This window comes from Physcomitrium patens, chromosome 9 (assembly GCF_059467195.1).
Source record: "Physcomitrium patens ecotype Gransden chromosome 9, ASM5946719v1, whole genome shotgun sequence".
Taxonomy (NCBI): domain Eukaryota; kingdom Viridiplantae; phylum Streptophyta; class Bryopsida; order Funariales; family Funariaceae; genus Physcomitrium; species Physcomitrium patens.
In genome coordinates, this window is record NC_143418.1 from 15,080,881 (window position 1) to 15,104,357 (window position 23,477).

At 40.0% G+C, this 23,477-nt stretch overlaps 2 protein-coding genes across 7 annotated transcripts; one reads left to right on the forward strand and one right to left on the reverse strand.

Moving 5' to 3' along the window:
* Positions 1-824: 824 nt before the first annotated feature.
* Positions 825-3,516, reverse strand: LOC112286527 (uncharacterized). Of its 2 annotated transcripts, none has more exons than XR_016504860.1 (3): positions 2,708-3,507; positions 1,863-2,478; positions 825-1,642 (listed from the first exon to the last, which is right to left on the reverse strand). XR_016504860.1 is itself a non-coding variant. In XM_073536172.2 (3 exons), the coding sequence occupies exons 1-3, from the start codon at positions 1,921-1,923 to the stop codon at positions 1,258-1,260; spliced, it is 333 nt and encodes a 110-aa protein (XP_073392273.1). In that variant the 5' UTR covers positions 1,924-3,516; the 3' UTR covers positions 825-1,257. The 2 variants fall into 2 exon arrangements, 1 of the variants encoding a protein (XP_073392273.1); XM_073536172.2 differs by having other exon boundaries at positions 825-1,288; positions 1,402-1,642; positions 1,863-3,516.
* A 7,498-nt stretch (positions 3,517-11,014) lies between these two features.
* LOC112286274 (uncharacterized) lies at positions 11,015-22,185 on the forward strand. 5 transcript variants are annotated; one of them, XM_024528018.3, is made up of 15 exons: positions 11,015-12,424; positions 12,751-12,791; positions 12,905-13,022; positions 13,550-13,604; positions 13,853-15,193; positions 15,297-15,404; positions 15,704-18,160; positions 18,403-18,521; positions 18,744-18,874; positions 18,990-19,770; positions 20,044-20,092; positions 20,360-20,646; positions 20,921-21,043; positions 21,182-21,455; positions 21,818-22,185. In XM_024528018.3, the coding sequence occupies exons 1-14, from the start codon at positions 12,342-12,344 to the stop codon at positions 21,447-21,449; spliced, it is 5,961 nt and encodes a 1,986-aa protein (XP_024383786.1). In that variant the 5' UTR covers positions 11,015-12,341; the 3' UTR covers positions 21,450-21,455; positions 21,818-22,185. The 5 variants fall into 5 exon arrangements, with proteins under 5 accessions (XP_024383786.1, XP_090109401.1, XP_024383788.1 ...); XM_090253275.1 differs by having other exon boundaries at positions 11,016-12,283; XM_024528019.3 differs by having other exon boundaries at positions 11,019-12,424; positions 20,930-21,043.
* The last annotated feature ends 1,292 nt before the right edge of the window (positions 22,186-23,477 follow it).

Genomic DNA, 23,477 nt, shown 5'->3' on the forward strand with positions numbered 1-23,477 from the left:
AGTCTATAATTTATATAAAGCAAAACTAGCTGCATGGTTGATTGAACAGGGATAACGTCATAAGTTCAGCAGAGCTATGACAATGTGATCATTCTTTGAGAACATCCGAACAATGAGCACCTAATCCGGATCAGATTTAGGCGACAGACACCTAACCAATCCAAGGCTGGTGCAGACCCAAGCAGTAGTTTAGGACAAAGCTCAGCATCTTTATTGTAATGGCGTTTCAAGAGAGGATAGTCTACGTAGAGCCCACCTGATAGACAATTTCCACTAAAGAGCATCAACAGCGCTGTCGAATTCACTATACAAAGCACAGCCCCAAGCTTCACATAGACGACAGTCGCCACAAAATTGATTTAATAATCAATCCTTTTGTATAACTATGAAATATCAAATAGATTTATAACGTCTAACAACGTCGATTACAAGAATAAACGTTTCAAAGTTTCAGACCAAGTGCGGATTCATAATCTACAAATCGCTCACATCCCGCAACATCAAGCAATTAAAACAGCTTGTACCTCCTCCAACAGCTGTGCTTTTGTACTACCGTCTTCTACAGTTCTCATTTTACACTACTCATCTCTATGTGTGAAGTCTTCAACACGAAGAGCTCAAAAAAATAGCGTCTTAACGACAATAGCAGCTATGCCAATAATCCTCCAAAAAATATCAACCAAACAATACACTGCTCTAAATTCTCTCTCTCTCGATAGATATATATATATATATATATATATATATATGTGTGTGTGTGTATATATGATATATATATATATATATATATATATATATGTGTGTGTGTGTGTGTGTGTGAATGTAGCATTCAAAAGCATCACATATACTCACATAAAACATGGTCTCGCAAATACACCTTCAGGGAAAACGACAGACATAGTCTAGATACCCACTGATCCGTCGCTTCAACACTTTTTGCAAAACCAAGGTACATGGAGAATTGGATGATCGGCATTTGCGTAAATATCCCCATCATTCCTACAAAACTGATTAATACGAAATGAAAGCGTGTAATTCGCCAAATCAGAAATACCTCGCGAACCAAAAACAAAATAAGTTTCACAACACCAGTCAAATTCCTCATAACTGCTACTTTGGTACAATTATCCTGGAAAAACAGGTAGATGTTCGCGCCGATGAAAGGAGCATGAGCAAGAACGTAATCTTTGGCTCTGTAATGATCATAGTAATGAATAGAAGGAGTGTCGGTTGCCAACTCTTTGTTACGTCTTGTTACTATCCGCGCTTCTGGCTGATGTGCATATCCCTGCCATACCGAACAGATGTGATGGAAGATTAAGGCACATTTTTTCATTATAAATTTGGAACCAGCGAGGTTGCACATTGACTGGTAAAATTCTTGTCGAAGGAAAATGGCACCTGAAGCAATATTCTGGTATAGAAAATTTACAAATCCACCAACCATAGCTAAATAATTTCTGTAACACCAATAACTGCCATGGAAATGCTTTAGCTATGGACTCTACTTCACAATCCTCTTGGTCCAGGAAGTAAGCGAGAAACACAAGCTGATCTCCAAACAGTGCAAGTCCTGACATATAGTTGTCTGGTTGCAGGGTTCTCCGTATTTCCACATGCTTCGTCCCTGACCCTAAGGTTCCTGCCAAGCCATCCCAACCTCGGGTCCTAAGGACTGCAATCTTGATACAATCAGCCCATTCTACAAGTATCAGTGTATCATTAACAAGCACGATTTGGAGCACTAATAAGATTAGTAGCGGCTTGATTTGTGCAAACGTTCCTGAAAATCAAATCCTTCTTAATTACTAGAAGGATGTGGTGTACAAGTAGAAATACTGGATGTGTGTGAAAAAACAAACCTGCCAAAGAGTAGAACGAGAGAGATTGGCACGTGGTGATTGTTCTATAGTCGTTACACATTGATGTGAAGCTGTATCATACAGTTTGATACCAGCACTATTGGCCCAAGCAATAAGACTTGTTCTCATGTTCACAGCATGCCCAATCCATTCACCAGAGTGCAGGACGTATCACAAAAACCTCATACAAGTTACCATTCATGTTTCCTTGCCTTTTCCTTGCTGCACTGATGACGCCATACTGCATGTTTGTGGGTAATTGTTCCATAACAATCGAGTATGTAATTTCTGTTGCGGTAGAGACAAAAAGTTGAAGTGGGAAACCGCAAATTACTAATGATGCTACCTTCCTTGTGGAACTTCACCAGCCCTTGCTGAGAAAGAGGAGCTGTCCAGCAGGTCCTTTTTGAAACAAATTGTTTCGAGGCTTTACAAGCGTACTTCGGATCAAGTGCAAAAGCATTCACAGGCCGATGATCCTCGAACTTATCTTTTTCGGCAGTTAAGGAACTGCTAATGACAACACTACTGTCGTCAAAGCAGATTCCAACGTCTTCTCCACTTGAATCAAAGTTTACCTCATTCACTATCACTGTGTACTCCAAACTCTCTCTACCTGTCAAATAACAATGAGAACTGGAACCTGTTACCGAAACTCAAATCCGCCAAGCCACCCCTTGAAAAGAGAAAAAGAAAAGAAATGAAAGGGGGAGGCAGATTTAAAGCCTGATTGTCCAGAAAGTTCAAAAAATGTACTGTCTCATAATGCGTTCCAAGAGCGATAATCCGTTAATCAACAGTATGACAAGCCGTGGCATCCTACCACAGCAGCAATGGCTCATCACCTGTCAGTCACTGATAAACAAACCAAGGCTCTGCCTCTTCTACTCCTCCTTCGCCCTCGTCCTCGCTCTCGTCTCTTGACTCGTAGTCTCCGAGCTCATTGTCATCCTACTGTCCATCCTGCACCGGGGTGGACCCGACAAGCTGAGGAGATGCTTCAACGCCGCCATCATGTCTCCGATGCTTCCATTACTCAATGCTGCCATCATGTCTCCCAAATCTGATCGTTCACAACCTTCAATTCCCGCTCCCGATGCACCTCCATTAGCCTCTCCTCTTATCCATGCGCTGGTACGAATCCTCAAACATCGTCCTCACTACAACCCGATCGAAACCCGAAACTCCCATCCATATCCGCACAAATCAAAATCCACTACATCTACAAAAGTTCTCGCGTGAAAAAACAAACCAAACATCGTTCTGCAAAAACTTTACGCAGCTCGCGATGCGGCGACCGTGATCCAGTGCGGGCAATGTTTACTTCATCGGACAAGAATTTGTGAACGAAATGATGTGAGCGAAATTGCCGCCATAGCCATAGCCATGTGGTGCCATTGCTGCAAAAATAGCATCATCCGACACTCTCTCGCTTAATGCTTTCGCTTTTTCCGACTGCACCCTTTACTTTCTCATGGCCCTTGAAGAGGATTACGTTTGACGAGGAAAACCCGCTCCCTGTCTTATTCATTATTAGAAAATCCAATACTATTTCAGGGCTTAAATAATGATTTTACAAACATAACGTTTAAAATTCAATACTCTTTGAAACTTTAGATTTTTTGGTTGTCCACATGGCGAAAGAGACAAATTCATGGCAGTTGCATGTCAATGTTCAGCAGAAGGGACGTATATTTTTCTTTGGGATTTAAAAAAAAAAAAAAAAAAAAAAAAAAAAAGAGAAAAAAAAGAGAGAGACTGCGAGTGCGTACATGATCATGTTATTTACTATTTATTTATTCATTCTATTGTTTGATGAGTACGTAGTGAAATTAGCCAACAACATTGTGTTCTCCTTTGGCATGTTCCCTGTTGAAAGGAGTGATATTAATTCTTTTTTGGGTTTCATAATGTGGTTGTTGTTAAAAAAACAATTGCATTCAAAACAGTGTGTTCACAAGAGCATGTACAGCAACAATCAATCAATAATCAGATTCTACAATAATGCATTCCATGCTTACATAGTACATCAATAAAAATATTTGTGAAGCATATTGATTTGGAAACAAAATTTGGTTGGACGTAAGAAACAAATTTTAACAAGTGTAAAAGATTGAAAAATTATGTATTTACCAAGTCACAGGCAAATGTACAAGTCAGAAAATTTATCATGGGATATACTTTTTTAAATATATAATAGTGATACTATGGTCCTCCAATTACAGAGGAATATTACAAATAATTTTTAAACAATACCAATAGTGGAAGTTGTGGAAATGTTACTAAAGGTTCTAAATAACAAGATTGATGCACATATATTTTATAAATTTACTCTATTATAATATTAAAAACAACAATTTTGTTTACACTATAAAATCAAACCTTTGAAAATTGATGGGGTTTTTTTTGGGTAAAACCCTACAAGGACTTTGTGTGATACGTAAGTTAGAACATACAAGAATAAGTCATATTTTTTAGAATTCATAACTTGTGTAATTGCATATGATTTTTTTTATTATTTTCATATAAATAATTTCGGTGCATCTCATAGTATAATAATTTTGAGGTTTGAATGAGATTCTTTTGTCCCATGTGCTTATTTTTTTGATCCTCTCATACACAACTTCTTACTTAATTTGCAAATTTATTAAAATTTGGATTAGATTACATGTATGCAAAAACACTTTATCATAGCATGTATGATTTTTGCAAAAACAGAACTCACACTTATTATGAAGGGCCACACAGTTATACTACATCAATATAGGCCTCACTATCCTTAACAAGCATGTAACTTCTGTACTTCATTCCAATGTCATTGCAAGTATATTGATACCAAAATAAAAACATATCATTTCATAATTTGTGTTTTTAATACTGTAAACAAGACATAAAGCTATGATATGATTTTTTGTAAAATTCTGGATACTGTGATTGACACTTACAAGCTGTGTGTGTGTGTTTTTTTTTTGTTTTTTTGTTTTTTTTTTTTTTTTTTCATCTCAGTTCCCAGTTCATTGTTACTTTTGTTTTCTTAACCATTGTTATCTTGTGAAATCAGTAACATCTAACTTACACCCTTTTTGTTTTATTTCTTATTTTCATATAATTACTTTAATTTATGTATTGTATGTCTTTTATTTGACACTCTGAACATGTGAAATAAACAAGCTTTCTCATACAATCTTTTCCTCAACAAATAGCAACAAATCTCAAATTTTGCAAAATATCATTCTAACAATTTCAATATTGTAAACTATTTTTGCACAGATATGCATAACATATGTAGAGAGTTGTTCTGATATAATTATAGTTATTTATGATAATAAGAAAAACATAATTTCCCAATAAATTAGAAATGTAACTACCACAAAAATAAACAAACTAAAAAATACAGCATTCATGCAAAATCTATACATGATGAATTTTAAATTGTTATATTTTTGGAATTGATAGTAGCATTATTCAACTACAAGTACCGAATAAAATTGTGATAATATTTTACAACGATATTTTGAGTAATTCTCTCTTTCTTTTTCTTTTTTTCAAACATCCAGACAAATTCTGAAGATTAATTTTGGAATTGATTGATTTTGCTCGCACTGATGCAAAGAAATTGCAGTGAGAAAATAAATATTATTCTAACAGTACTGTCTGAACTGAACTGAACGTAATTAAAATTTTCTCAAACCATATTGATATTAGTACAATAACATGTGGTCATGATAATATTTTTGCGAATTGTTACTTGTATGTCCCAAAAAAAAAACAAAGGAGCTCAACCACCACACTCGCGAATTATCATTCATCCAATAAAACAATGATGAACGGAATGTATCATTCATCCAACAATCACGCTCCGCACGTGGGGGAGTGCAGAGTTGGTGCCGTGCTTGCAATGTGACAAGTGGAATGGCCACCCGCCATGGCCTTGTGCCTGTACTCTGACCGCGTTAACACGGGCGATCGAATTTGAGGTGCTGAACCAAAGGCGGCCTCACTTGAGGACCTCAGTTCGGCATCTCGACCCATTTGACGAGACTCAATAAACCTTTGGAAGAAAATGTTTGTGACCCTCATCCCTACAGCTGTGAATGAGAAACGCCCATCCATCCGCTGATTCTATGTTCATCCAAATAGTAATCTGTTCGTTCTTGCGCCGTTGCCGTGCTCTCATGGCACGAATCCTGCTGCCCTAATAAAATCCCCTCGCGTGGATGCAGCTCCATGGTCAACTGTAGCCGGATGCCTCGTAATAAGATGAATGTATTTGGAATGTTAATCATCCATTTACTCTCTTCACGGTGTTCGGTATGGATGATAACTGTTGGTATAACGAAAATCCTCGGTCATGGGGCTATTGACACACATGGGACCATGGATTTGAGTACAATCAATCAGACAAAATGCTTCAAATTTTGAAAAATCTTTTTATAAACAACATTGATGCAAATATGATAGGATACCAAAGTGGATTTTTTTTTGAAAATGAATTCAGGGTAAAATAAGTAAATAAAAGTACCCAATGTTTGGAATTATAATTTCTAATCCTACATGAGAGGATATATATACATACATGCATATTTATTTGAGAAATCATAAATGGTGATGCACACTTCAAATGGGGGGTTTTTTTAATAATAATAATTATTATTATTATTATGAAAATGAAAAGAAAAAACGGTCCTTTAAATGATTACTTTTAGCAATATAAATGAGAGTTTATAAATTTATTGTAACGTTATGACTATTACCAATATTTTTAATTATTCACATCCAAAAGTTTTGTGTTCAAAACCTGTTTCAGTTGATAAAACATCTGAGATCCTGTTCAAAATCCTAGTGTTCTATTAAGTTCTCATGATATCAGATTTGCATCATAGTTCAATTACTATTGTACAAATTGGGAAAAGTTGGCGTTAATCATGTTTAAGAATATCTTTATAGCGACATTTGTTATTCTTCAGAATACTAAGCTAATTATATATTTTTTATTTTAGCCATCTTATTTATAGTGGTATTTTTATTTATATAAAAACCTGTTTTGCATTCACTAGAATGACATACATAGGATTATTAAGGATGTCAAACACATCTCCATGTAAACTATATATGAAATAAAGTGTGCATGTAGAATTTTATAACTATTTATTTATTTCTTTATATTATTGATTTTTTTTATTAATATGCAATATATTTTATTACACTATGCTACTAGGCTTAAAACAAATTATATAAAGATATAAGATTGATTTTTTTTGTGACTAAAGGCAATGATCATTTAAATTAGTATAGTTGTGCATTTATTACTTATTAATGTTAAAATATCATGAAGAAAAATATTCTTTACATTTATAATAAAATATGTAAAATCAGTATTTTATAAAAAATTAAAAAATCACAATAAAGCCACATGAGCCCATTGTATTTTTGTATAATAAACATTACATTAAAAAATATCAACAACCTTCTAAAATAGAACCATGTAATTCTGGTAATATTATATTTATTTCATTTTTAAATTGAATTTGATATTATAAGAATGTTCTTTGGACTAGAAAGAGAGGAAAGCATAATTAATATCAGAAAATTTAAATGTAACTAAAAATATAAATAAAACAACAAGTTAACTTTCTATATCAAAATAAAGGTTTGTTTGACTTATGATTTAGCATTAGAATATCATAAAAAAAAAGGAGGCTAGTTTGAATTTAAAGGTTCGGCAAACATCAGCACCTTAAGTTTATAATTCGAAGAACACATATTATGCTACATTTCATGCTTCTACATACTATATATATATATATATATATATATATCTGTATATACTTGGTTTCTTTTCCCCATTGTTTTGTTAATTGCTCATTGCAAACAAAACTCATGCTTTACATACAAAAATAAAATAAAAAAATAGCAAACCAAAAACAAGAATCATAAGATACAACACATCAGAAAGAATTAAACCTACTTTACTTGAACTTGATTGTTTTTTCTCTTTCATCTACAGCAAGTAATAACAATATAACCTCAAATATTGATCTTTTTTCTTTTATTTTTTTTCTTGTTTATCATCATGATTATTATTTTTTCAGGGGTATTGTTGTCCTTTTGCCACAATTTAAGACAACCCTTTTTGTAATGGAGCATCATGATTCACACATCAGCAACAAAAATAATAATAATAATAATCATAGAAACATCCCAAGGGGGTACTCGAATCATCAGAGGATTCTTCTATTCATTAATGTTCCAAAACCCATTTATTAAGTCAACAACAACAACCCACCTATTTAACAAGACTCATCCTTTTTTAAATAAATAAAATAAGTAAATAAACAAATTAAGACCATTCTAATTGGGATAACGTGGCGGCAATAGTGTGAGTCTGAGTCAGCGTCAGACGTGGCAGCCTTTGCCCAGTTGGAAGCGAAATAGTGGAGTAGAGCCTGGTGGCATTCCTCCTATGCTGACTGGATTCCTCCACGTCGGAAACAATATTGAAACTTTTGCTTTTTTTCTTCTATCCTGCACGAAATCAAAGTATGCTGCAATCGTGGCGGGAAAACGATGTGGATGAGAAGTAGATGGATGATAACGATCTGATCCTTTATCTCATTCATCCGATTAGGTTGATTTTAAATTATCCGAATAATTCGGAATCAAAAAGTCAATGAGGGTGGCCCCTCGCTCCTCCCTAACAGACACATCCATCGCTGTCCAATTGGTTGCTTCCATTTGGATGATATTCATCTACATACCTTGCAAGGTAGAGATAAATTTATCATAGAATTTTATTGAGAATGCAATCCGAAATTATTTTGTAAAAATAAAATTTAACAGGAGAAATGCAAGAGTTTTTGTTTTTTTATTTCATTCTTAATTATATAATTTGTGTTGATAATAAAAATAAACATGCATTGTTCCTTAATTTGTTTCACATATTGTAAGGTCAAATACCACATTAACAGTGGGTTTTTCTTTTATTTTACATTCCAAAGAAATTTTAGTTTTTTCATGTGATATTGTTCATCAGAAAAAATATAATTATAGTAAATAAATTTTGAATGTTTTGTTTTTTTATTTTTATTTCTTTTCCTAGCACACCAGTATTCTCTCTTCTAACATTATATTTCTTGGAATAAGTGAGAACATTATCTCAGCCTTGATCATTTTTGTTACTTCTTGTGTTCTCACAATGTGAATTGAGAATCTTTAATTGAAACTTGATTTAACTTAGAGTTGCAATTGATTTACAGAACTTTCTATATCAAGTTCATGTGATGAGCTTAAGATTGGAGCTTTTGAATTTGGAAAAATCCAGACTTTGAAATTGTGTTAAGTGGTCAACTATGAATATAGGTTTGTGGTTTCCTTTGAGAGTCACACTGGATTTCTCTGTGCAACTTTGTTCTTTCAATTCTTCCATACTTAGGGATGTGTTTGAGTTTGTGTTTGTGTTTTTTTTTCCCCCAATTTCCAAGACATGATTTGAAACATGCACAGTGTACTGATGAATTGACAAGCATAATTTTCAAACACAGGAAATATACATGCCAGACACATATCATACTTGTTTGTCAGACTTAATCTGTTTCTTGCATCCAATAGCAGTTTGAGTAATATTAAATGAAGGTAAATCATGACTCAGAAAAAAAAAAAAAAAAAAAAAAAAAACCACCACAAAGTCTCACATGCATCCAATGTTCAAAAACTCATAAATTCTCCATAAAGGTGTAATTCCACACTAGTTCTTTAAAAAATTGGTGAATTCACATGCATGGTTCCAAAAAGTGCACAGTTCAGAATAAAATATAGTTTGTGCTTTTAATCAACTCCCAAGGTTCCATTGTTTTAAGCAGTTTTGCATGGCAATTGAAGGATCAATGATCAGAAACACAGCAGCCACAATCAGCTTTTTAGTATTATTTTTAATTGTGTAAGAATCATGTTCATTTAACAAAGATATGTGTGATGGGGTTTTGGGCTTTGGAGGCAACTCACAAAGTGATGGCTGTCAAGGGAAGAGGAGAAGAGTGGCAGTAGTGATCAAGATGAGAACCAAATGGGGCATTGATGGAAGCAAGGGAGGCAAAATTGCTTTTCTACAAGCAAAAACTATTGTCAATGATCATGGGCCCCTTGGATGTGTAATGCAAAATCCAATTCTGTCACTCTTTATATAATAATAACAATATTGATATTTTTATGTCTTTGTAGGAAAACCCACTACAACACAACATCCCACACGGAGCTGTGAGTTCCACAGGACTCTTTTCAGTTGGAGCAGAAGTTCAAAACTCACAACACATCAAACACATGGGTAGCCCTCACTTTCTAATGCCAAAAACAAAGAAAAGAAAAGAAAAGAAAAGACAAGAAAAAGTATACAACTATAAATACAAACAAAGGGGAAGATAGTGGAGTTGGAACTTAAGTGCTTCTAACTCACTCCTCGTCATTCCCCTCCTCTATATCATTTGACACAACTAACTCCACACCCTCAAGAATGGAGAAAAATAACAACAACGAGAGCAAAGAGAGAGAAAGAATGCTTCAACCACTCATCCCACATTCTAAAGCAAGAGGGGGATAAAACCCAAGATAAATAAAACTCAAAACATAGAATCTACCTCTCCACTCATTGAGGAATGAATCTACACACAGTATGACAGGAATAGGTTGGGACATGTTTGAAAGTTAGGGGGAGAATGGGGGGTTAACTGGATTGGGTGGGGATCGATTGGGGAGGAGAGAATTAGCCAGGGAGGGACGTGCCGCAACGGTGGAAATGGAACAGAAAAGCGAGAGGAGGAAGAGGGGGCATGGCTATGGCTTGGCAATGGTGAGAGAGCGGGTGACCAAGGAAGGAAGGAAGGAAGGAAGGAAGGATAGTACAACAACACAGTCGAGGTGAGGGCCATACTCGCTCACTAGGGAGAGAGGAGCCAAACAGAAAGCAAGCAAAGCAAAGCCAGCAAGTGAGCAAGCAAGCAAGCAAGGGAGGGAGGGACGGAAGCAAGGGAGGGAGGAAGGAGTAGGTGGGGCAGCCAACGGGGCTTCACTTCCTGGCTTCTGTCTGTCTGTCTGTCAATGAGAGACGAAGCCCACGCTCACGACTCGGTGCCCTGCTTCTTCTACGAGAGGAGCAGTTGGTTGGGGGTGGGGGGTGGCAGAGACCGTATAAGAGCGCGCGATGGCTTGTGCCCGGACTCTTTGCCTGGATATGGCGGGATCGGTTTAGCACCACCACAGTGCCAGCACGGAACCAACCGGGTCGAATAGTGAGAGAGAGAGTGAGAGAGAGGGGGAAGAGAGTTAGAGGGAGTGAGGCACGAGAGAGATGGAGGGACACAGGGTGCCCGCACACGTGGTTCGTGGAGGGGGATGATGGTGGTGAACATGTTGTCCGGGCGCATGTGATCGTGCTGCTCGGCTCTCGTGTTTTGGCGGTGGTGGCTCAGGCGGGCCTGAGTGAGCCATGCGGAGTGGCCAATCATTCTGCAGGAGTTGGAGCGGGTTTGACCTGCGGAATTTTGTTCTCGTCGCGAGAGGAAGACAGACATAACGGAAGCGGAAGAGGCAGGCAGGGGTTTCGTGACGTTTGCAGTGTGATAGAAGGCTGTATTTGTGTTGGCTTTGTTTCGGGGAGTTGGCGGTTCGTAGTAGTGTTGCAAACCCTAGGTTTCTGCAGTGAAAGGCAGACGCGGAGGAGATTCACGCTTTAGTGAGAGAGTGGCTTGGGGGTCATCTTTAGGGTTATTGCGAGGAGGGGGAAAATCCGTGCTGCGGTGGAACTGCACTGCGTGGGGCGATGCTCATGCTTGGTGCGGAGATGAGGTTTTTGTGAGTAGGTCAGTGTGTTGAGGGTGAGATTGGCTCCGAGCTTTCTGCGCGGGGTGAACTTCCCAGAGCGTGTTTTGTTGGCTGTTTTTATTTTTTATATTTATTCCTGTACGGGGCGTTCCGGGTTCTTTAACGTGGACGATTAGAATACAGTTTGTGGTGGACTTGGCATCAGGGAAACACTACATTTCGGTATGTGACGGTCGGTGTAGCGGGAGCTTTGGGGGTAGGTGTGTTGACCCGATGGATGTATTGAATTAGGAGTAGGTCGACGGGCTTCTTCGAGGACCTGCCACAGCAGCTCAGCGATAGGAAGAAGGATTGGCGTGAGTGGCGCAGAGCATGGCAGAGCTAGGCTAAATCCTTTTCTCACAGCACTCGAACCACAGTTCAAGCTTGTCCCTAGAGATGCTGTTGTCAACGTCTCCGACGGACGCGTGCGAACAGTGGCGTATTCCCTCTTTCGTCATTGGAGGTGGTATGCATTCAGGGGCGGAATACAGGACAGTGGCGTATATCAGAGGCAGGCTGTAGAAATGGCGAGCGAAGTTGTGCCGGAGGATTGACAGGATTAGGAGGTGGGAAATTCTCCTTGTAGGAAAAGATCAGAGAGCTTTCGCGGAGGTATTGAAGGTTATGGAGATCGAGAATGAGTTTATTATGTCGCAGGATGGTTACGCATCAATTGATTTTACGTTGCTGGATCGACCGAACAACAAGTATGTGCTTTTGGTTACGACTGTAGTTAGGCTTTGGGTTGATCATTCCCCCATTTGTAGAGTCTCGGGACTGCGTTCTACTGCTGTGAATCGTGAGACGTTTTTTTTTTTTTTTTTTTTTTTTTTTTTTTTTTTTTTTTTTTTTGCTCTCGCTCTCTTTTTAATTTTTACAAACTTTTCAATGATCTATTATTTACAGCAGAGTGCGTGCGTTGAACTTCATTTTAAGTTGAGAGTGAACCTAGAATGTAAGGTAAAGAAGGCAAAGGGGTTTCATGTCTAATTTTATTGCTTCCACGCACTTATTTTCAGCATTTATCTTGCAGCATTGCTTCAGCACCAGAGGCTACAGCTGTCCTGCTTCCAGGTGAGCTTGGTCTGTGTCATTTAAGTTTCTGTTGGTTCCGAATCTAAGTGCTGACAGTGCCAGTGTCAAAATTGTATGCTGCTGACATAGTGATATTATGTGGTGTGCTAAAGATGGGCATGCGGCGGATGGTTCTTTTCCTTCGTTTGAACTACTAGAAGGTTCGGGAGTGGTTAGTTCTTATGATTATGCCCCCGATGGTGACGACAATCAATCGTTGGGGCAAACAAGGTGGGTTGATATCCCTGTTTGAGAATTCCAGTAGTGGGTTTGAATATGTTTATTATGAGCTCCGAAATTTCGAGCTTGTAGATACTGAAAACTAATTGGCTTGTCCATTACTAGATTCGCTGTGCCTCACCCCAGACAATGTTCTATAATACCCATATAATTTGGGACTCTTCCTATCGTCCTTAAGATTTGTTCTGTCAGGGGTCGCCTCTCCACAGATTATTCGTCATGTGTGTCTGCATAGAACTCGCAGAAAACTTAACAATTCGCCAGAAACTTCGTATGTATATCACATGCGAGGTTCTGTAGTTACTCGAGTTGCAATCTCATCTCAGATCTTTCTTAACCACCTTGTTTCTTTCGTACTCAGTCCTGGTGCTGAATTATGTGAATCAAAGCTTCCAATCTGCATATTAAATAATTTTCTTCATTTCTATCTTCCACTTAAGTATATTGGATGTTTCCGTCCAAGTTGTGAGCGATGCCAGCTCATTGTTGACAGTTTTTTGCGAACACGTTGTCTGTAGGGATGGTCCGGAGAAACAGCTCTACAAAGACCAAGCTATGCATTCAAACGCTGACGTATGGAACTAGTTACCTTTACTGCCTGATCTCCTTCCATTTCTTTTTCCTGTTGGTGCCTATTTGATTAAGGTGCTGCTCTTTTAACAATTTCTTAAGCAGTGTATTTGGATATTGTCATGCACCAAAGGTACCCACGTGACGTGAACGCTTTTGTCATGTGTGCTTCTGTCCATTTAAGTATGTTCTCGCACAAATAGTGAGATGAATTTGGCTCGTGATAAGTGTTCGTTTGAGGTATGGTGCAGAATGGGGTGGCAGGTAGCGACGTGGAATACGATGAGTATCAGATCCCTCAACCAGTGCCGAAGCCTGTTTCTAGTGTTGATTTTTTTGCCAAAAATCAAGCACCTCAGCAGCAAGAGCAGCAGTCACAGCTATCACTGTTTGGAAGTGATGGAAACGAGGAAAACCAGGAGTTTTTTGAGTCAGGCCAGACCTCTCAGCAGCCTCAGCCTGCAGGAAATAGTTGGTGGATGCCTGATAATTCCTGGATGGGAACTAATAATCAGCGAGATCAGTCACAGGTGTACAACTGGTTGGCTATGACTGAGGATCAAAGAAGAGCAATGCAGTTAAAGATTGGGGGTGCTCAAAATAGCTCGGAGTATCCAGAAGCTATGTATTCTGTACCACAGGCCGTGAATAGTGATCCGACTCCCTCTATGTACTCTTTTTTGCCTACGAACGCTACTCAGCCTCATAAGATTCCTCAGTCATCTGAACCAGGTCCGAATTCATCAAGAGTACAGGCTGTTCAGAGTTCCACACCTGAGAAAAATCCTCAGTACGGTTTCCAGAGTCTTTTAAATGGATCTGGGTTTCAGCAGGCCGGTTCTCCTGCACAGAACATGAGTCTAGCAGAGCAACAGCGTTATAGAGCTGTGATGCAAGAACAGCAGAGAGAACAGCAAATTCGAGAGCAGCAGATGCGAGAACAGCAAATGCGATTGCAAGAAGCCAGGAATCGAGAACATCACCTTCGAATGCAAGCCGCTAACAGCAGAGAACAGCTGCTTAGAGAGGAGCAACTTCGGGTGCAGCAAATTCGGGTGCAGCAAATTCGTGAGCAGCAAATTCGTGAGCAGCAGCGTCGACTGCAGCAAGAAGCGAACAGCAGAGAACAGCAGCTTCGGGAGCAGCAGCTTAGGGGGCAGCAGATTCGAGAACACCATCTTCGGGAGCAGCGAGAGCATCAGATTCGAATGCAAGAAGCGATCAACAGAGATCAGCAGCTTCGTTTGCAAGAAGCGAATAGCAGGGAGCAGCAGATTCGATTGAAAGAAGCTAGCCGAGAGAACCAACTTCGATTGCAGGGGCAGCAAAATCAGAGTTTCGGCAAATATGACAATCAGAATATGGAGGTCTCATCATTGAAGGTTAGTGACTATGACTTTTTAAGTGGGGGCGATTATACGGTGAAGGGACAACCTCAATCAGAAAGTAGGCAGCAGCAACTTGACGAAGGTGAGACCCAGATGTGGAGGCACCCGCAGCGACACCAGCTGCCAGTGTGGCAGCAGCCTCGCCAGTTTAATGCATATGTCAACAATGCTCATGAAGATGTGCAACAACGCCAACAAGCTCAGGTGTGCTAGACGAATATTCTCTTATTGAACAATATCTGTTCTTTCTGTCTTTTGTTTGTGCTACTCCAAAGCAGGGAATACTAGGGGTGGTGACTGCATGCAGGAAGTTCAAGAAATGCTGACCAAGAGATGCTTGTCATCAGTGAGGAATGCTGTGCTCTCTGCTTTTTGGTGTGGTGAAACTCTTTGCACGGAGCATGCCTGCTCTAAGGCACTGTTCCCTTCTTCTTTCTGTCCGATTGTGAAATATTATTGCTGTGGGTTAAAATATTATGTGATACTTATTTAGGTGTCCACCCTCACTCTAGTTTTTCCCAAGGAAAGTTGGGGATGACGGGTCCGTGCTTATTGTTGCCCTTGGTTTTGTTCTGATCAAACCGCACACGCACACAGTCTGAAGGTGTGCACAAGCATGCACACCTCGATCTTGTTACATTAATCTAAAACGGTTGTTTTTTCTGCAGTTTACATCAGAATCGCATTTGATAACCTTTGTTGCTGACTTTACAGGCTAACCAGCGACTGCAGCAGCGTTCCCAGCAGCAACAACAATTTGCAGGGAATCAGAGTCAAGCTCCTGGGAGCCAGTTCCAAGCGTTTCACGGTGAAGGTTCTTTGCAGGATTTACCTCAAGTGGTACATCAGCAATCTGATCGTGTTAATCCTCAACAGATGACACTTGATGTTCATCATCCTTTTGTCCACCCTAACTTACAGACAGCCATCCAGAATAGTTCCGGAAGCCTTATGTACCCTACTCAGACAGAGCCTGGAGCTGGGCAGGGTCCCATTAATTATCTTCTGGGTCAAGATAATAGTTTTAGCTGGCATCAATTGGCCATGAAAGCTTCTGGACTGGATCAATCATTGCATGGATCTGCTGCAACGAGTAGTAAGACCGGCCAGCAGTCCAACCCTTATGCAAATGCACAGGGTGGAGCTGGACCAGCATTCTTAGGCGGGATGGCCAAGATTCCATCACCAGCGGCACAAATTAACAGACCTATACCTCGTAGTATTGGAGCAGGTCCATCACCTTTGCTTGGGATGGAAGCTCGACCAGCAGTTCCAGAACAACAAGCACCGAAGGCCAAAATGTTATTTGGACAAACTATGCAACAGCCGCCGCCATCTCAAGCACCGAATCATGTTCAAGGGTTTCTTGGTAGTCCACACCAGAGTAATTTCGCTTCAGCCAACCAACAAGCTCTAGAAGAAGCACAGAGACTGCAACAACAGAACTTGAGAGGGAATGCTGTTCAACAAGATGGAATTCCTCACGTCAAGCTATTTTCTCAAAGTCTAACATCCTTGGATCCTATTCAGCAGCAGCGACTGCAGCAGCAACATAACCTGATGGCAGCAAGCAGAAATGCCCAAAATGTACAGGGTCGTCCTGTTAATATGATGCCGCAGATGCCGCAGGCGAGAAATACCCATCTGGCAGCTAATTCTGGGCATACTTACCAGCAAGGTATTCACCAAGCGGGTGGGTCTTTCTTGCAGAATGTGAATGATAGAAAACGGCAGCCCACGTGGAATAATTATGAAATGGATCCAGATACATCGCAGGTTGAGGTTCCAGTGGTGTTGCAAGGAAACATAGATTCCACGCTTAAGAGCAGCAGTTGGTCTGCTGGTAGTGACGGCCATGCTGCTCCTGACACTGACAGTTCTTTGGCATTTGAGAGGTCTAAAATGCAGCAGAACGCATGGGGAACTCATGGTGCTCAACCCAGTAACTCTCAGTCATCCGGTGAACTTGGTTCGAGACACCACAATACGCAAAGTAACGCCATCGTTCAACAGGGAACTCCCAAGTCCACCGCTGTTCATCCTTTATCTGTTCAGGGAAATGGTGGTATTATGCATCCTGGGACATCAATGATGGAATTATCTGAGCTGGAGGCGAATGGGAGGCAACAGGAATTGCAGAACTCTCAGGAGGAAAGCAACTGGCGTAACCACGGCTTATTGCAGGCAAGTCCTCAACAACCAGGAGCTGGGAATCCGTCTCTTCAGGCATTTACAGATATTGATCGAGGACAGGCGAGCTGGAAGAGCTTGTGGCAAAGCGTACAAAACTCAGGAAACTCGACTCAGTTAGCAGAGACGGATAAAGAACAGCAGGGTGCAATGTGGGCGCAAAACAATTCTCATGGTGCCAGACCGCAATCTGAGTTTTCTGATGGTCCAAATGCTAGGATGGCACAGAGTGGTTGGGTTGGTGCTCAAGGCACTATGCAGGCTGCTTTAAGCGGAGAAAGTCAACAGGCCACTAGGGATGAGCAACAGGTGATGCTTTCTGGAAGCCCTCAGACTGTTCAGAGCTTTCAGGATGCTGATGGAAGGCATCAATTGAATAGTCAGGGTCCAAGCTTCCAGGAAGCTTTGAGCCAGGCGTCTTTGAGCGAAAATGATCTCAGCTCAGCAAGTCGGCACATTGATCCGAGTGTTCAACATGCAAGTTCCTTTTCCCATCCTATGGATAAGGACGGAAGTGCTATTAATCAAAACTCTGACCGCGCAGGCCATAGTGCCAACTTTATTGTGGATCAACAGACATCATTGAGCAAGGGTAACCTGCAGAATCAAGGAAGGATCAATGCTTGGGCGTCTGATAACAGGCAAAGACTTGATGACACAGTGATGGATAGTAGCGGCCAGCAGGAGGGTAGATTACAGCTGCAGCTAAGTAATCAACAAGCAGAGAACCGGTTGGCAGCTATGATGAATGCCCGAGCTTCTAATTTGCAAGAGGACTCATCAGGGGCCCAACCACTCCGGGCAATGAATGCTTTGCCGGGCTTTAGGCATCAAAATGGTAGTGAAAGATCTTTAATGAATGGAGCAACAGAAGAAGGTATGGCAGGCTGGGGGCTTACTGTTAATCTGGTTCGTGCCGAACAGTGCAAGCTTGGAGGAAGAGTACATCAGCCAAGCAATATGGCTGGAAATGCGGGCAAGGTACACGATTTGGCATGCATTGGACTTGTTTTCTCTGCTATTTAACAGGGATGGATATGGTGATCAAGTTTGTATCTTTCAAATAGTGAAGTTAGAAGTTATTTACTATTGCTGAACTCTTCTTTATGTTCGTGTTAAGTACTGTTTTCAACGACATTAGAACAGTTTTGAAAGGAATTATTTGTGATACTCTAAATTGCATCTGAATTAAAATACTAATATCTCATGATGTGGTTGTATAGGAATACTTTACTCCATCAAGACCTGGAAGTGGTGATGATGAACATACATCCTACACCGGCAGTATGTTAGCGCACAGAACGCGATATTCTGACCGTAGAGATATGGCAGATACTGGAAGGTAAAGCACAATTATGCTATTACTGCGTGACACTCTAGCATATTGGAGTGTTGTACTGAGCATGCACGTGGTAATTCTAGTGGAGGTTCAACAGTCTTTGACTTGTCAATTTGCTTGAATTCGTGTACGTTTGTTGAGTGCTTATTCTGGTTAGATTATTTTTTGTTGGTATGTAGTGCATCTTATGCATTAAACTGTTCACATTTATACTTTCATTTGCAGAAGTACGTTGGAGTTGTTGAATCAGACAGAGCAGGGTGAGAAGATTGCGGAACCTTTGGAAGATCAAGATGGATCAGCATTAGAGGATTGTGCTGGACCTGGTTCAGCCTCTTTTGCACATTTGAGGACAGGTAGATTTTAGTACTGCTAAATCTTACTATTACGTTATTCAAGTAGTTTATGTCATCGAAGAGTAGATTGCCTGTATTCATTCTAAACTAACTTTTCCTTGTTCATGACCTTTAGGAACCAGCCCTCTTCAGCGTCCAATTCCATCGCGGCCTGAGTTCATGTCAAGGGAGCAGCAGGTGGAGCTTCAACTTTCAAGGAATAATGAGGGCTGGCATCAAGGCAGAAACCTGATGCACGACTTTAGTCGGCAGGAATCTGCTGCATATGCACAGGCTCAAATGCAATCTCAAATGCAGGTTCAGATGCAGGCTCAGATGCAGGCTCAAATGCAAGCACAAAACATGCGAGCAGCGCAATTACAAGCTGAAAATATGCCAAGACATGTTCCACAACAGGACAGGATGATGGCCATGAACAATGCTTTGCTTGGGGCCAACAGGCATTTTCCCAGTGATAATATTTCCAGGCAGAAGGCTGAGCACTTGTACAAAAGCCTCAGTCAAGCAGCGAAAATACAGTTTCAGCAGGAATTACAACAAAGTCAAAGGATTAATGCACCTAGTCATTCAATGGATCATCCAAATTTGTCTTCTGGCTTGGATCCTAAAATTGCAGCACAACAGCATATGTCCAGAGTGGGTTATCCAGATAGACCAGCAATGCCTGCAGGGATGTCCTCTGGCAAACAACCGACAACCCCTGAGATGGTTGCTGGTTCATCTGGTCAAGTTGGTGTTGGATTTTCTCAAAGCCAACCTGGTGCCTTGCAGCAGCTACAGCAAATGAAGCAAGCGGCACCAGTTGCACCCCTGCTTAAAAAGAGGAAGGAGTATCCACCACTTGTACCTTGGCGTACCACTATCTCACAAGGGTCTACAAATCTACCAACCACAAGGTCTTTAATGTTATTAGTACTGTAGTTTAAGTTTCGTTTTCGTGGAGTAGCTTTCTTGCGACTCTTGTCTAGCTATCTTTGTAATGATTGTGATTGGAGATTTAAAAATTGCATGTAAGCTGCTCTATTTTTCTTCTGGGGAAAAGAGATTCAAGTTGTAACTGATTTTTACATATTCAATAGACCTCGTATGCGTTTAGTTCCACGATGTTTATAGATAGTGTGGTATCACTAGTGTAGTGAAATGTAAATTGTTTACTGTCTGTTGTGCAGCCGTGCTGAGATGGAGTGGGCAGCTGCAACCAATTCTCTTCAAGACCAGGTATACATTATTGTAGCCGATCCAACGATTCTGCTATCTTCTAATTTTTGATGAATTGATATCCTTCTTTAAAAGAGCCGTTAAGTCGGTAGGATTGCCTGCTACAATTAGTACTCTTTTACTGTAGCTTCAGTGAGGTTGTGTGATTGTAGCTGTAAACAGGTTAATGGCAACGTAATCTATTTTTACTATTAGTTGTACGTCCTTGACCGGTAATTAAGGGATGCCACTGTAAACTGTTCTTAATATTTGCTTTCTGGCCCACAGGAACGGTTCAATGATGCAGTCGAGACACTTGATGTGACGGCAATGTGTGTAAAGAGGGCTAAGAGGCGGTTGAAATGCACCACTCAACTTATGCAGCAAATTGTTCCTGCTCTCCCTTCTCAGTTGTTCAAGGGAAATTCCTTGGATGATTACAAATCTGCCACTTTTGTGCTTGCGAAGTTTGCAGTTAGTGAAGCTTGTTGGTTGGCCACTGGTTTGAGCCGGGAGCCTTCTGGTGGTGTTACTATTGAAGAATGCGTGGAAGAAAGCAATGGAAACGTTTCATCGTATGTTTCCTAACCTCCCAGATCTTGAAGTTTTCATTCCTAGAGTACGGTTTTCTGTTCATAATTTTGTTTTGAATGGTTGCCGCTGTTTAGAAATTAGTAATTTAGTTTTTTTTTTGGCTAAATTATGCATCAATGTTCCTTCATAATTATTACTAAGTATCGGGAAGTTTCTGCTTTATATTTTTGTCATCAGTATCCCCATGTTGATTTTTAGGAACTATCTGATAATAGAACAATTTTCTTTCAAATCCGGGTATTGAAACTCTCCTAGGTCATGCAGTGAAAAGAATGATCAACTTGCGGTGGTGAAACACGCCAGCTCACTGTCGCTTCCAAGCAAGCTGAGGTTACAATTTACACAAAAAATGACCGAACTGCAGGACGAGTTGTCTAGGTATGAATCCACTGAGTCTCTTGATAATAGGAATGGGGATTTGGTCATCTGCTCATTTAATTGGAGGCTAATCGATGTCAATATCTGAAACTGTCTTGTCTATCATTCTGGCATCTAACGATTTAATGGGATGGACAGATCGGAGAGTGCACCCACTGCATCGAAGCTCTCAAGGGAACTACATGATCTCGACAAGTTGGTAGTATTGAACCGGATGGCAAGAGTAAATGGAAGTGAATTTTTAGCTGGACTATCCAGTCCTATTGGGAGTCCCCGTGGCAAACTTGAAGCACATCGTGAACCCCCAGTGGTGTACAGCCCCGGTAGTGCTCATCCTGAAAGATTTGTAGCTGCTGTATTTGTTCCTCAAAGGATGCCAGAAAACTTGATGCTACATTCATTGTAACAAAAGGTATGTGCTACTTGTATATTTTACTGTGCTTTTTCTCACTCCAGTTTTCAGTGCGAGTCTTCTAAGTTGCGATCATCATCTGGTTTGGCGTTGTTTGGATGTGCAAATCTGCTGCGGATCTGGATAGTTAAAGGTCGTAACTAGGGGTCCTGTCATTGTGGCATTTTGTTGATTGGATACTCGAGTGTATTTGGATATAATTTAGCCCAAGCTTAGTTCTGCAGTTGAGTTTGGTTTGTACGTAGTTTTTCTTTTTGGGTCTTGGTGTCATGTGTTGCTGTTGTGTTAGCAGATGCTTTTTGCAAATGTGTTAGACTCGGGATACTATACTCGGTCCCATAGCCTTTTGTTTACTTGTGCAGGAGAAGGTTAGATTGACAAGGAATGGAATCTCTGTAGCTCATTTAAGGTTATATAGAGGAGCATTCTTTGTCTTATATCAAGACTTAGTGTAATGTAATACATCAGAGACATATCGTTCAGCTTCCGTTAAAAGTGGGTACCAAAACCATCACCAATCTCTGATGAGTTTTACACTCAACAAATTACACTCAGTTTGGTTCAGACTGCTGAGTCATCGAACATTCCTGCTCCTTACAAATGGACTCTACTAAAGAGTCCTCGGCAGCTGAAGCTTTTGATACTGGCTCTGGCATGGTGTGACCAATCACACCGTTGTAAATGTTGTCAAATTTACCATCTTTTGAACAATGTGATCAGCATTTTGTTATTCTTTGCCAAATTTATGGGTTTAAATGACGTCATAGGGATTTGGTCACCAATTTTTGGCATGTAATGATACAGTGTAATGACTCTCAAACATCAAAAGTGTACTCATCGACGCGTTGTCTTTTCCCCGAAACAACCATGCCCAACAGTCCTTAACACGTTGGAAAGTGTCCTAACGTCAGGATACCGACATTCTATTTCAGGTAGACACATTTATCAAATCTGAGTTCGGACATGCTCTTCATGGGAGTATCATATTGCTTCGATAACTTTTTCTTTTGCATTCATTAGTTTAACGCCAAGTGTCTGATTCACACCTTGGATGAGAACGCACTCAGTTATTACACTGCAAAATAATTTAGGGTGTTTGAATTCACTTCAAGGCAGACGAATCAGGAGGTGGCTTACTTTCAAAAGTGCATATTACAACGTGCATGCATTATTAGGACACATCAAACACTTCAAACAACTCAAACATGCTTGTTGGAGTTGGGAGATATCAGAGCACAAGATATTGTTCACAAATCCTTTTAACTTATGAAACTTGCTCTGCAGAGAATATTCAGATCCTGCATTCAAGTTCTCTTTTTTCTTTTCTAATGTTTTGATATCTACAAATGACCACTTCAGTCAGGCCAAGTTGGACAAACCATATGCTTGCATGGAAAGCAACTTTAGAAGAGATATGCCCTCAGTCTGCTCCTAGCTCATCATACAAAAGACAATGCCTTAATTCCAGAGGTTGAGAGCTCACCTTGTCCCCACCCCTCTATTTTAGCTAAAATAATTTCCAATTTCAATGATATTGATTGGCATGGGATTGCTTGCCACCAGGCTACAATTCTCATGTGAGAGCAATGGTTCTCATGAAGCCAGTGACACCAGCACATCTCTTTTCTTCTTCTTTGCAGCATGAGAAATTTCCATGCATGCACTTTTTTTCGGAGCTTTTAAAAAATTTCTATGCATTTTTTTTATTTTTTATTTTTTATTTTTTTCTGGTTTCATTACACTTGCAGGTCTTTAACAATTTGGAACTTCACTGGATGAACTGCACTGGATGAACTTCACTGGAATCAACTATCAATAGAATTGAGTATGTTGTTTAACGTGATATTTTAACATACATATCTGATTGCAATCCAAGTGTTTTTCTGCTGTTTTAGTTATATCTAAGTTTCATACATATTACAACTTACAAAAGACATTGAATGTTTTTATATGAAAAAGTAGTAACAATTCTCCAGGAATTCTTTTGTATAAAAGTCTCTGAAAAAGCATTAGAACTTAAAA

Bases quoted from the DNA above. Each gene is read 5' to 3' on its own strand.
- LOC112286274 (XM_024528018.3), top strand. From the start codon at position 12,342: ATGGAGATCGAGAATGAGTTTATTATGTCGCAGGATGGTTACGCATCA. The intron at 18,875-18,989 runs GTAGATTTTAGT...CATGACCTTTAG, and splicing joins TTTTGCACATTTGAGGACAG to GAACCAGCCCTCTTCAGCGT. The intron at 20,093-20,359 runs GTATACATTATT...TCTGGCCCACAG, and splicing joins CCAATTCTCTTCAAGACCAG to GAACGGTTCAATGATGCAGT.
- LOC112286527 (XM_073536172.2), bottom strand. From the start codon at position 1,923: ATGTGTAACGACTATAGAACAATCACCACGTGCCAATCTCTCTCGTTC. The intron at 1,643-1,862 runs GTTTGTTTTTTC...ATGGCTTGGCAG, and splicing joins CTCGTTCTACTCTTTGGCAG to GAACCTTAGGGTCAGGGACG. The intron at 1,289-1,401 runs GTGCCATTTTCC...TCGGTATGGCAG, and splicing joins ATACCAGAATATTGCTTCAG to GGATATGCACATCAGCCAGA.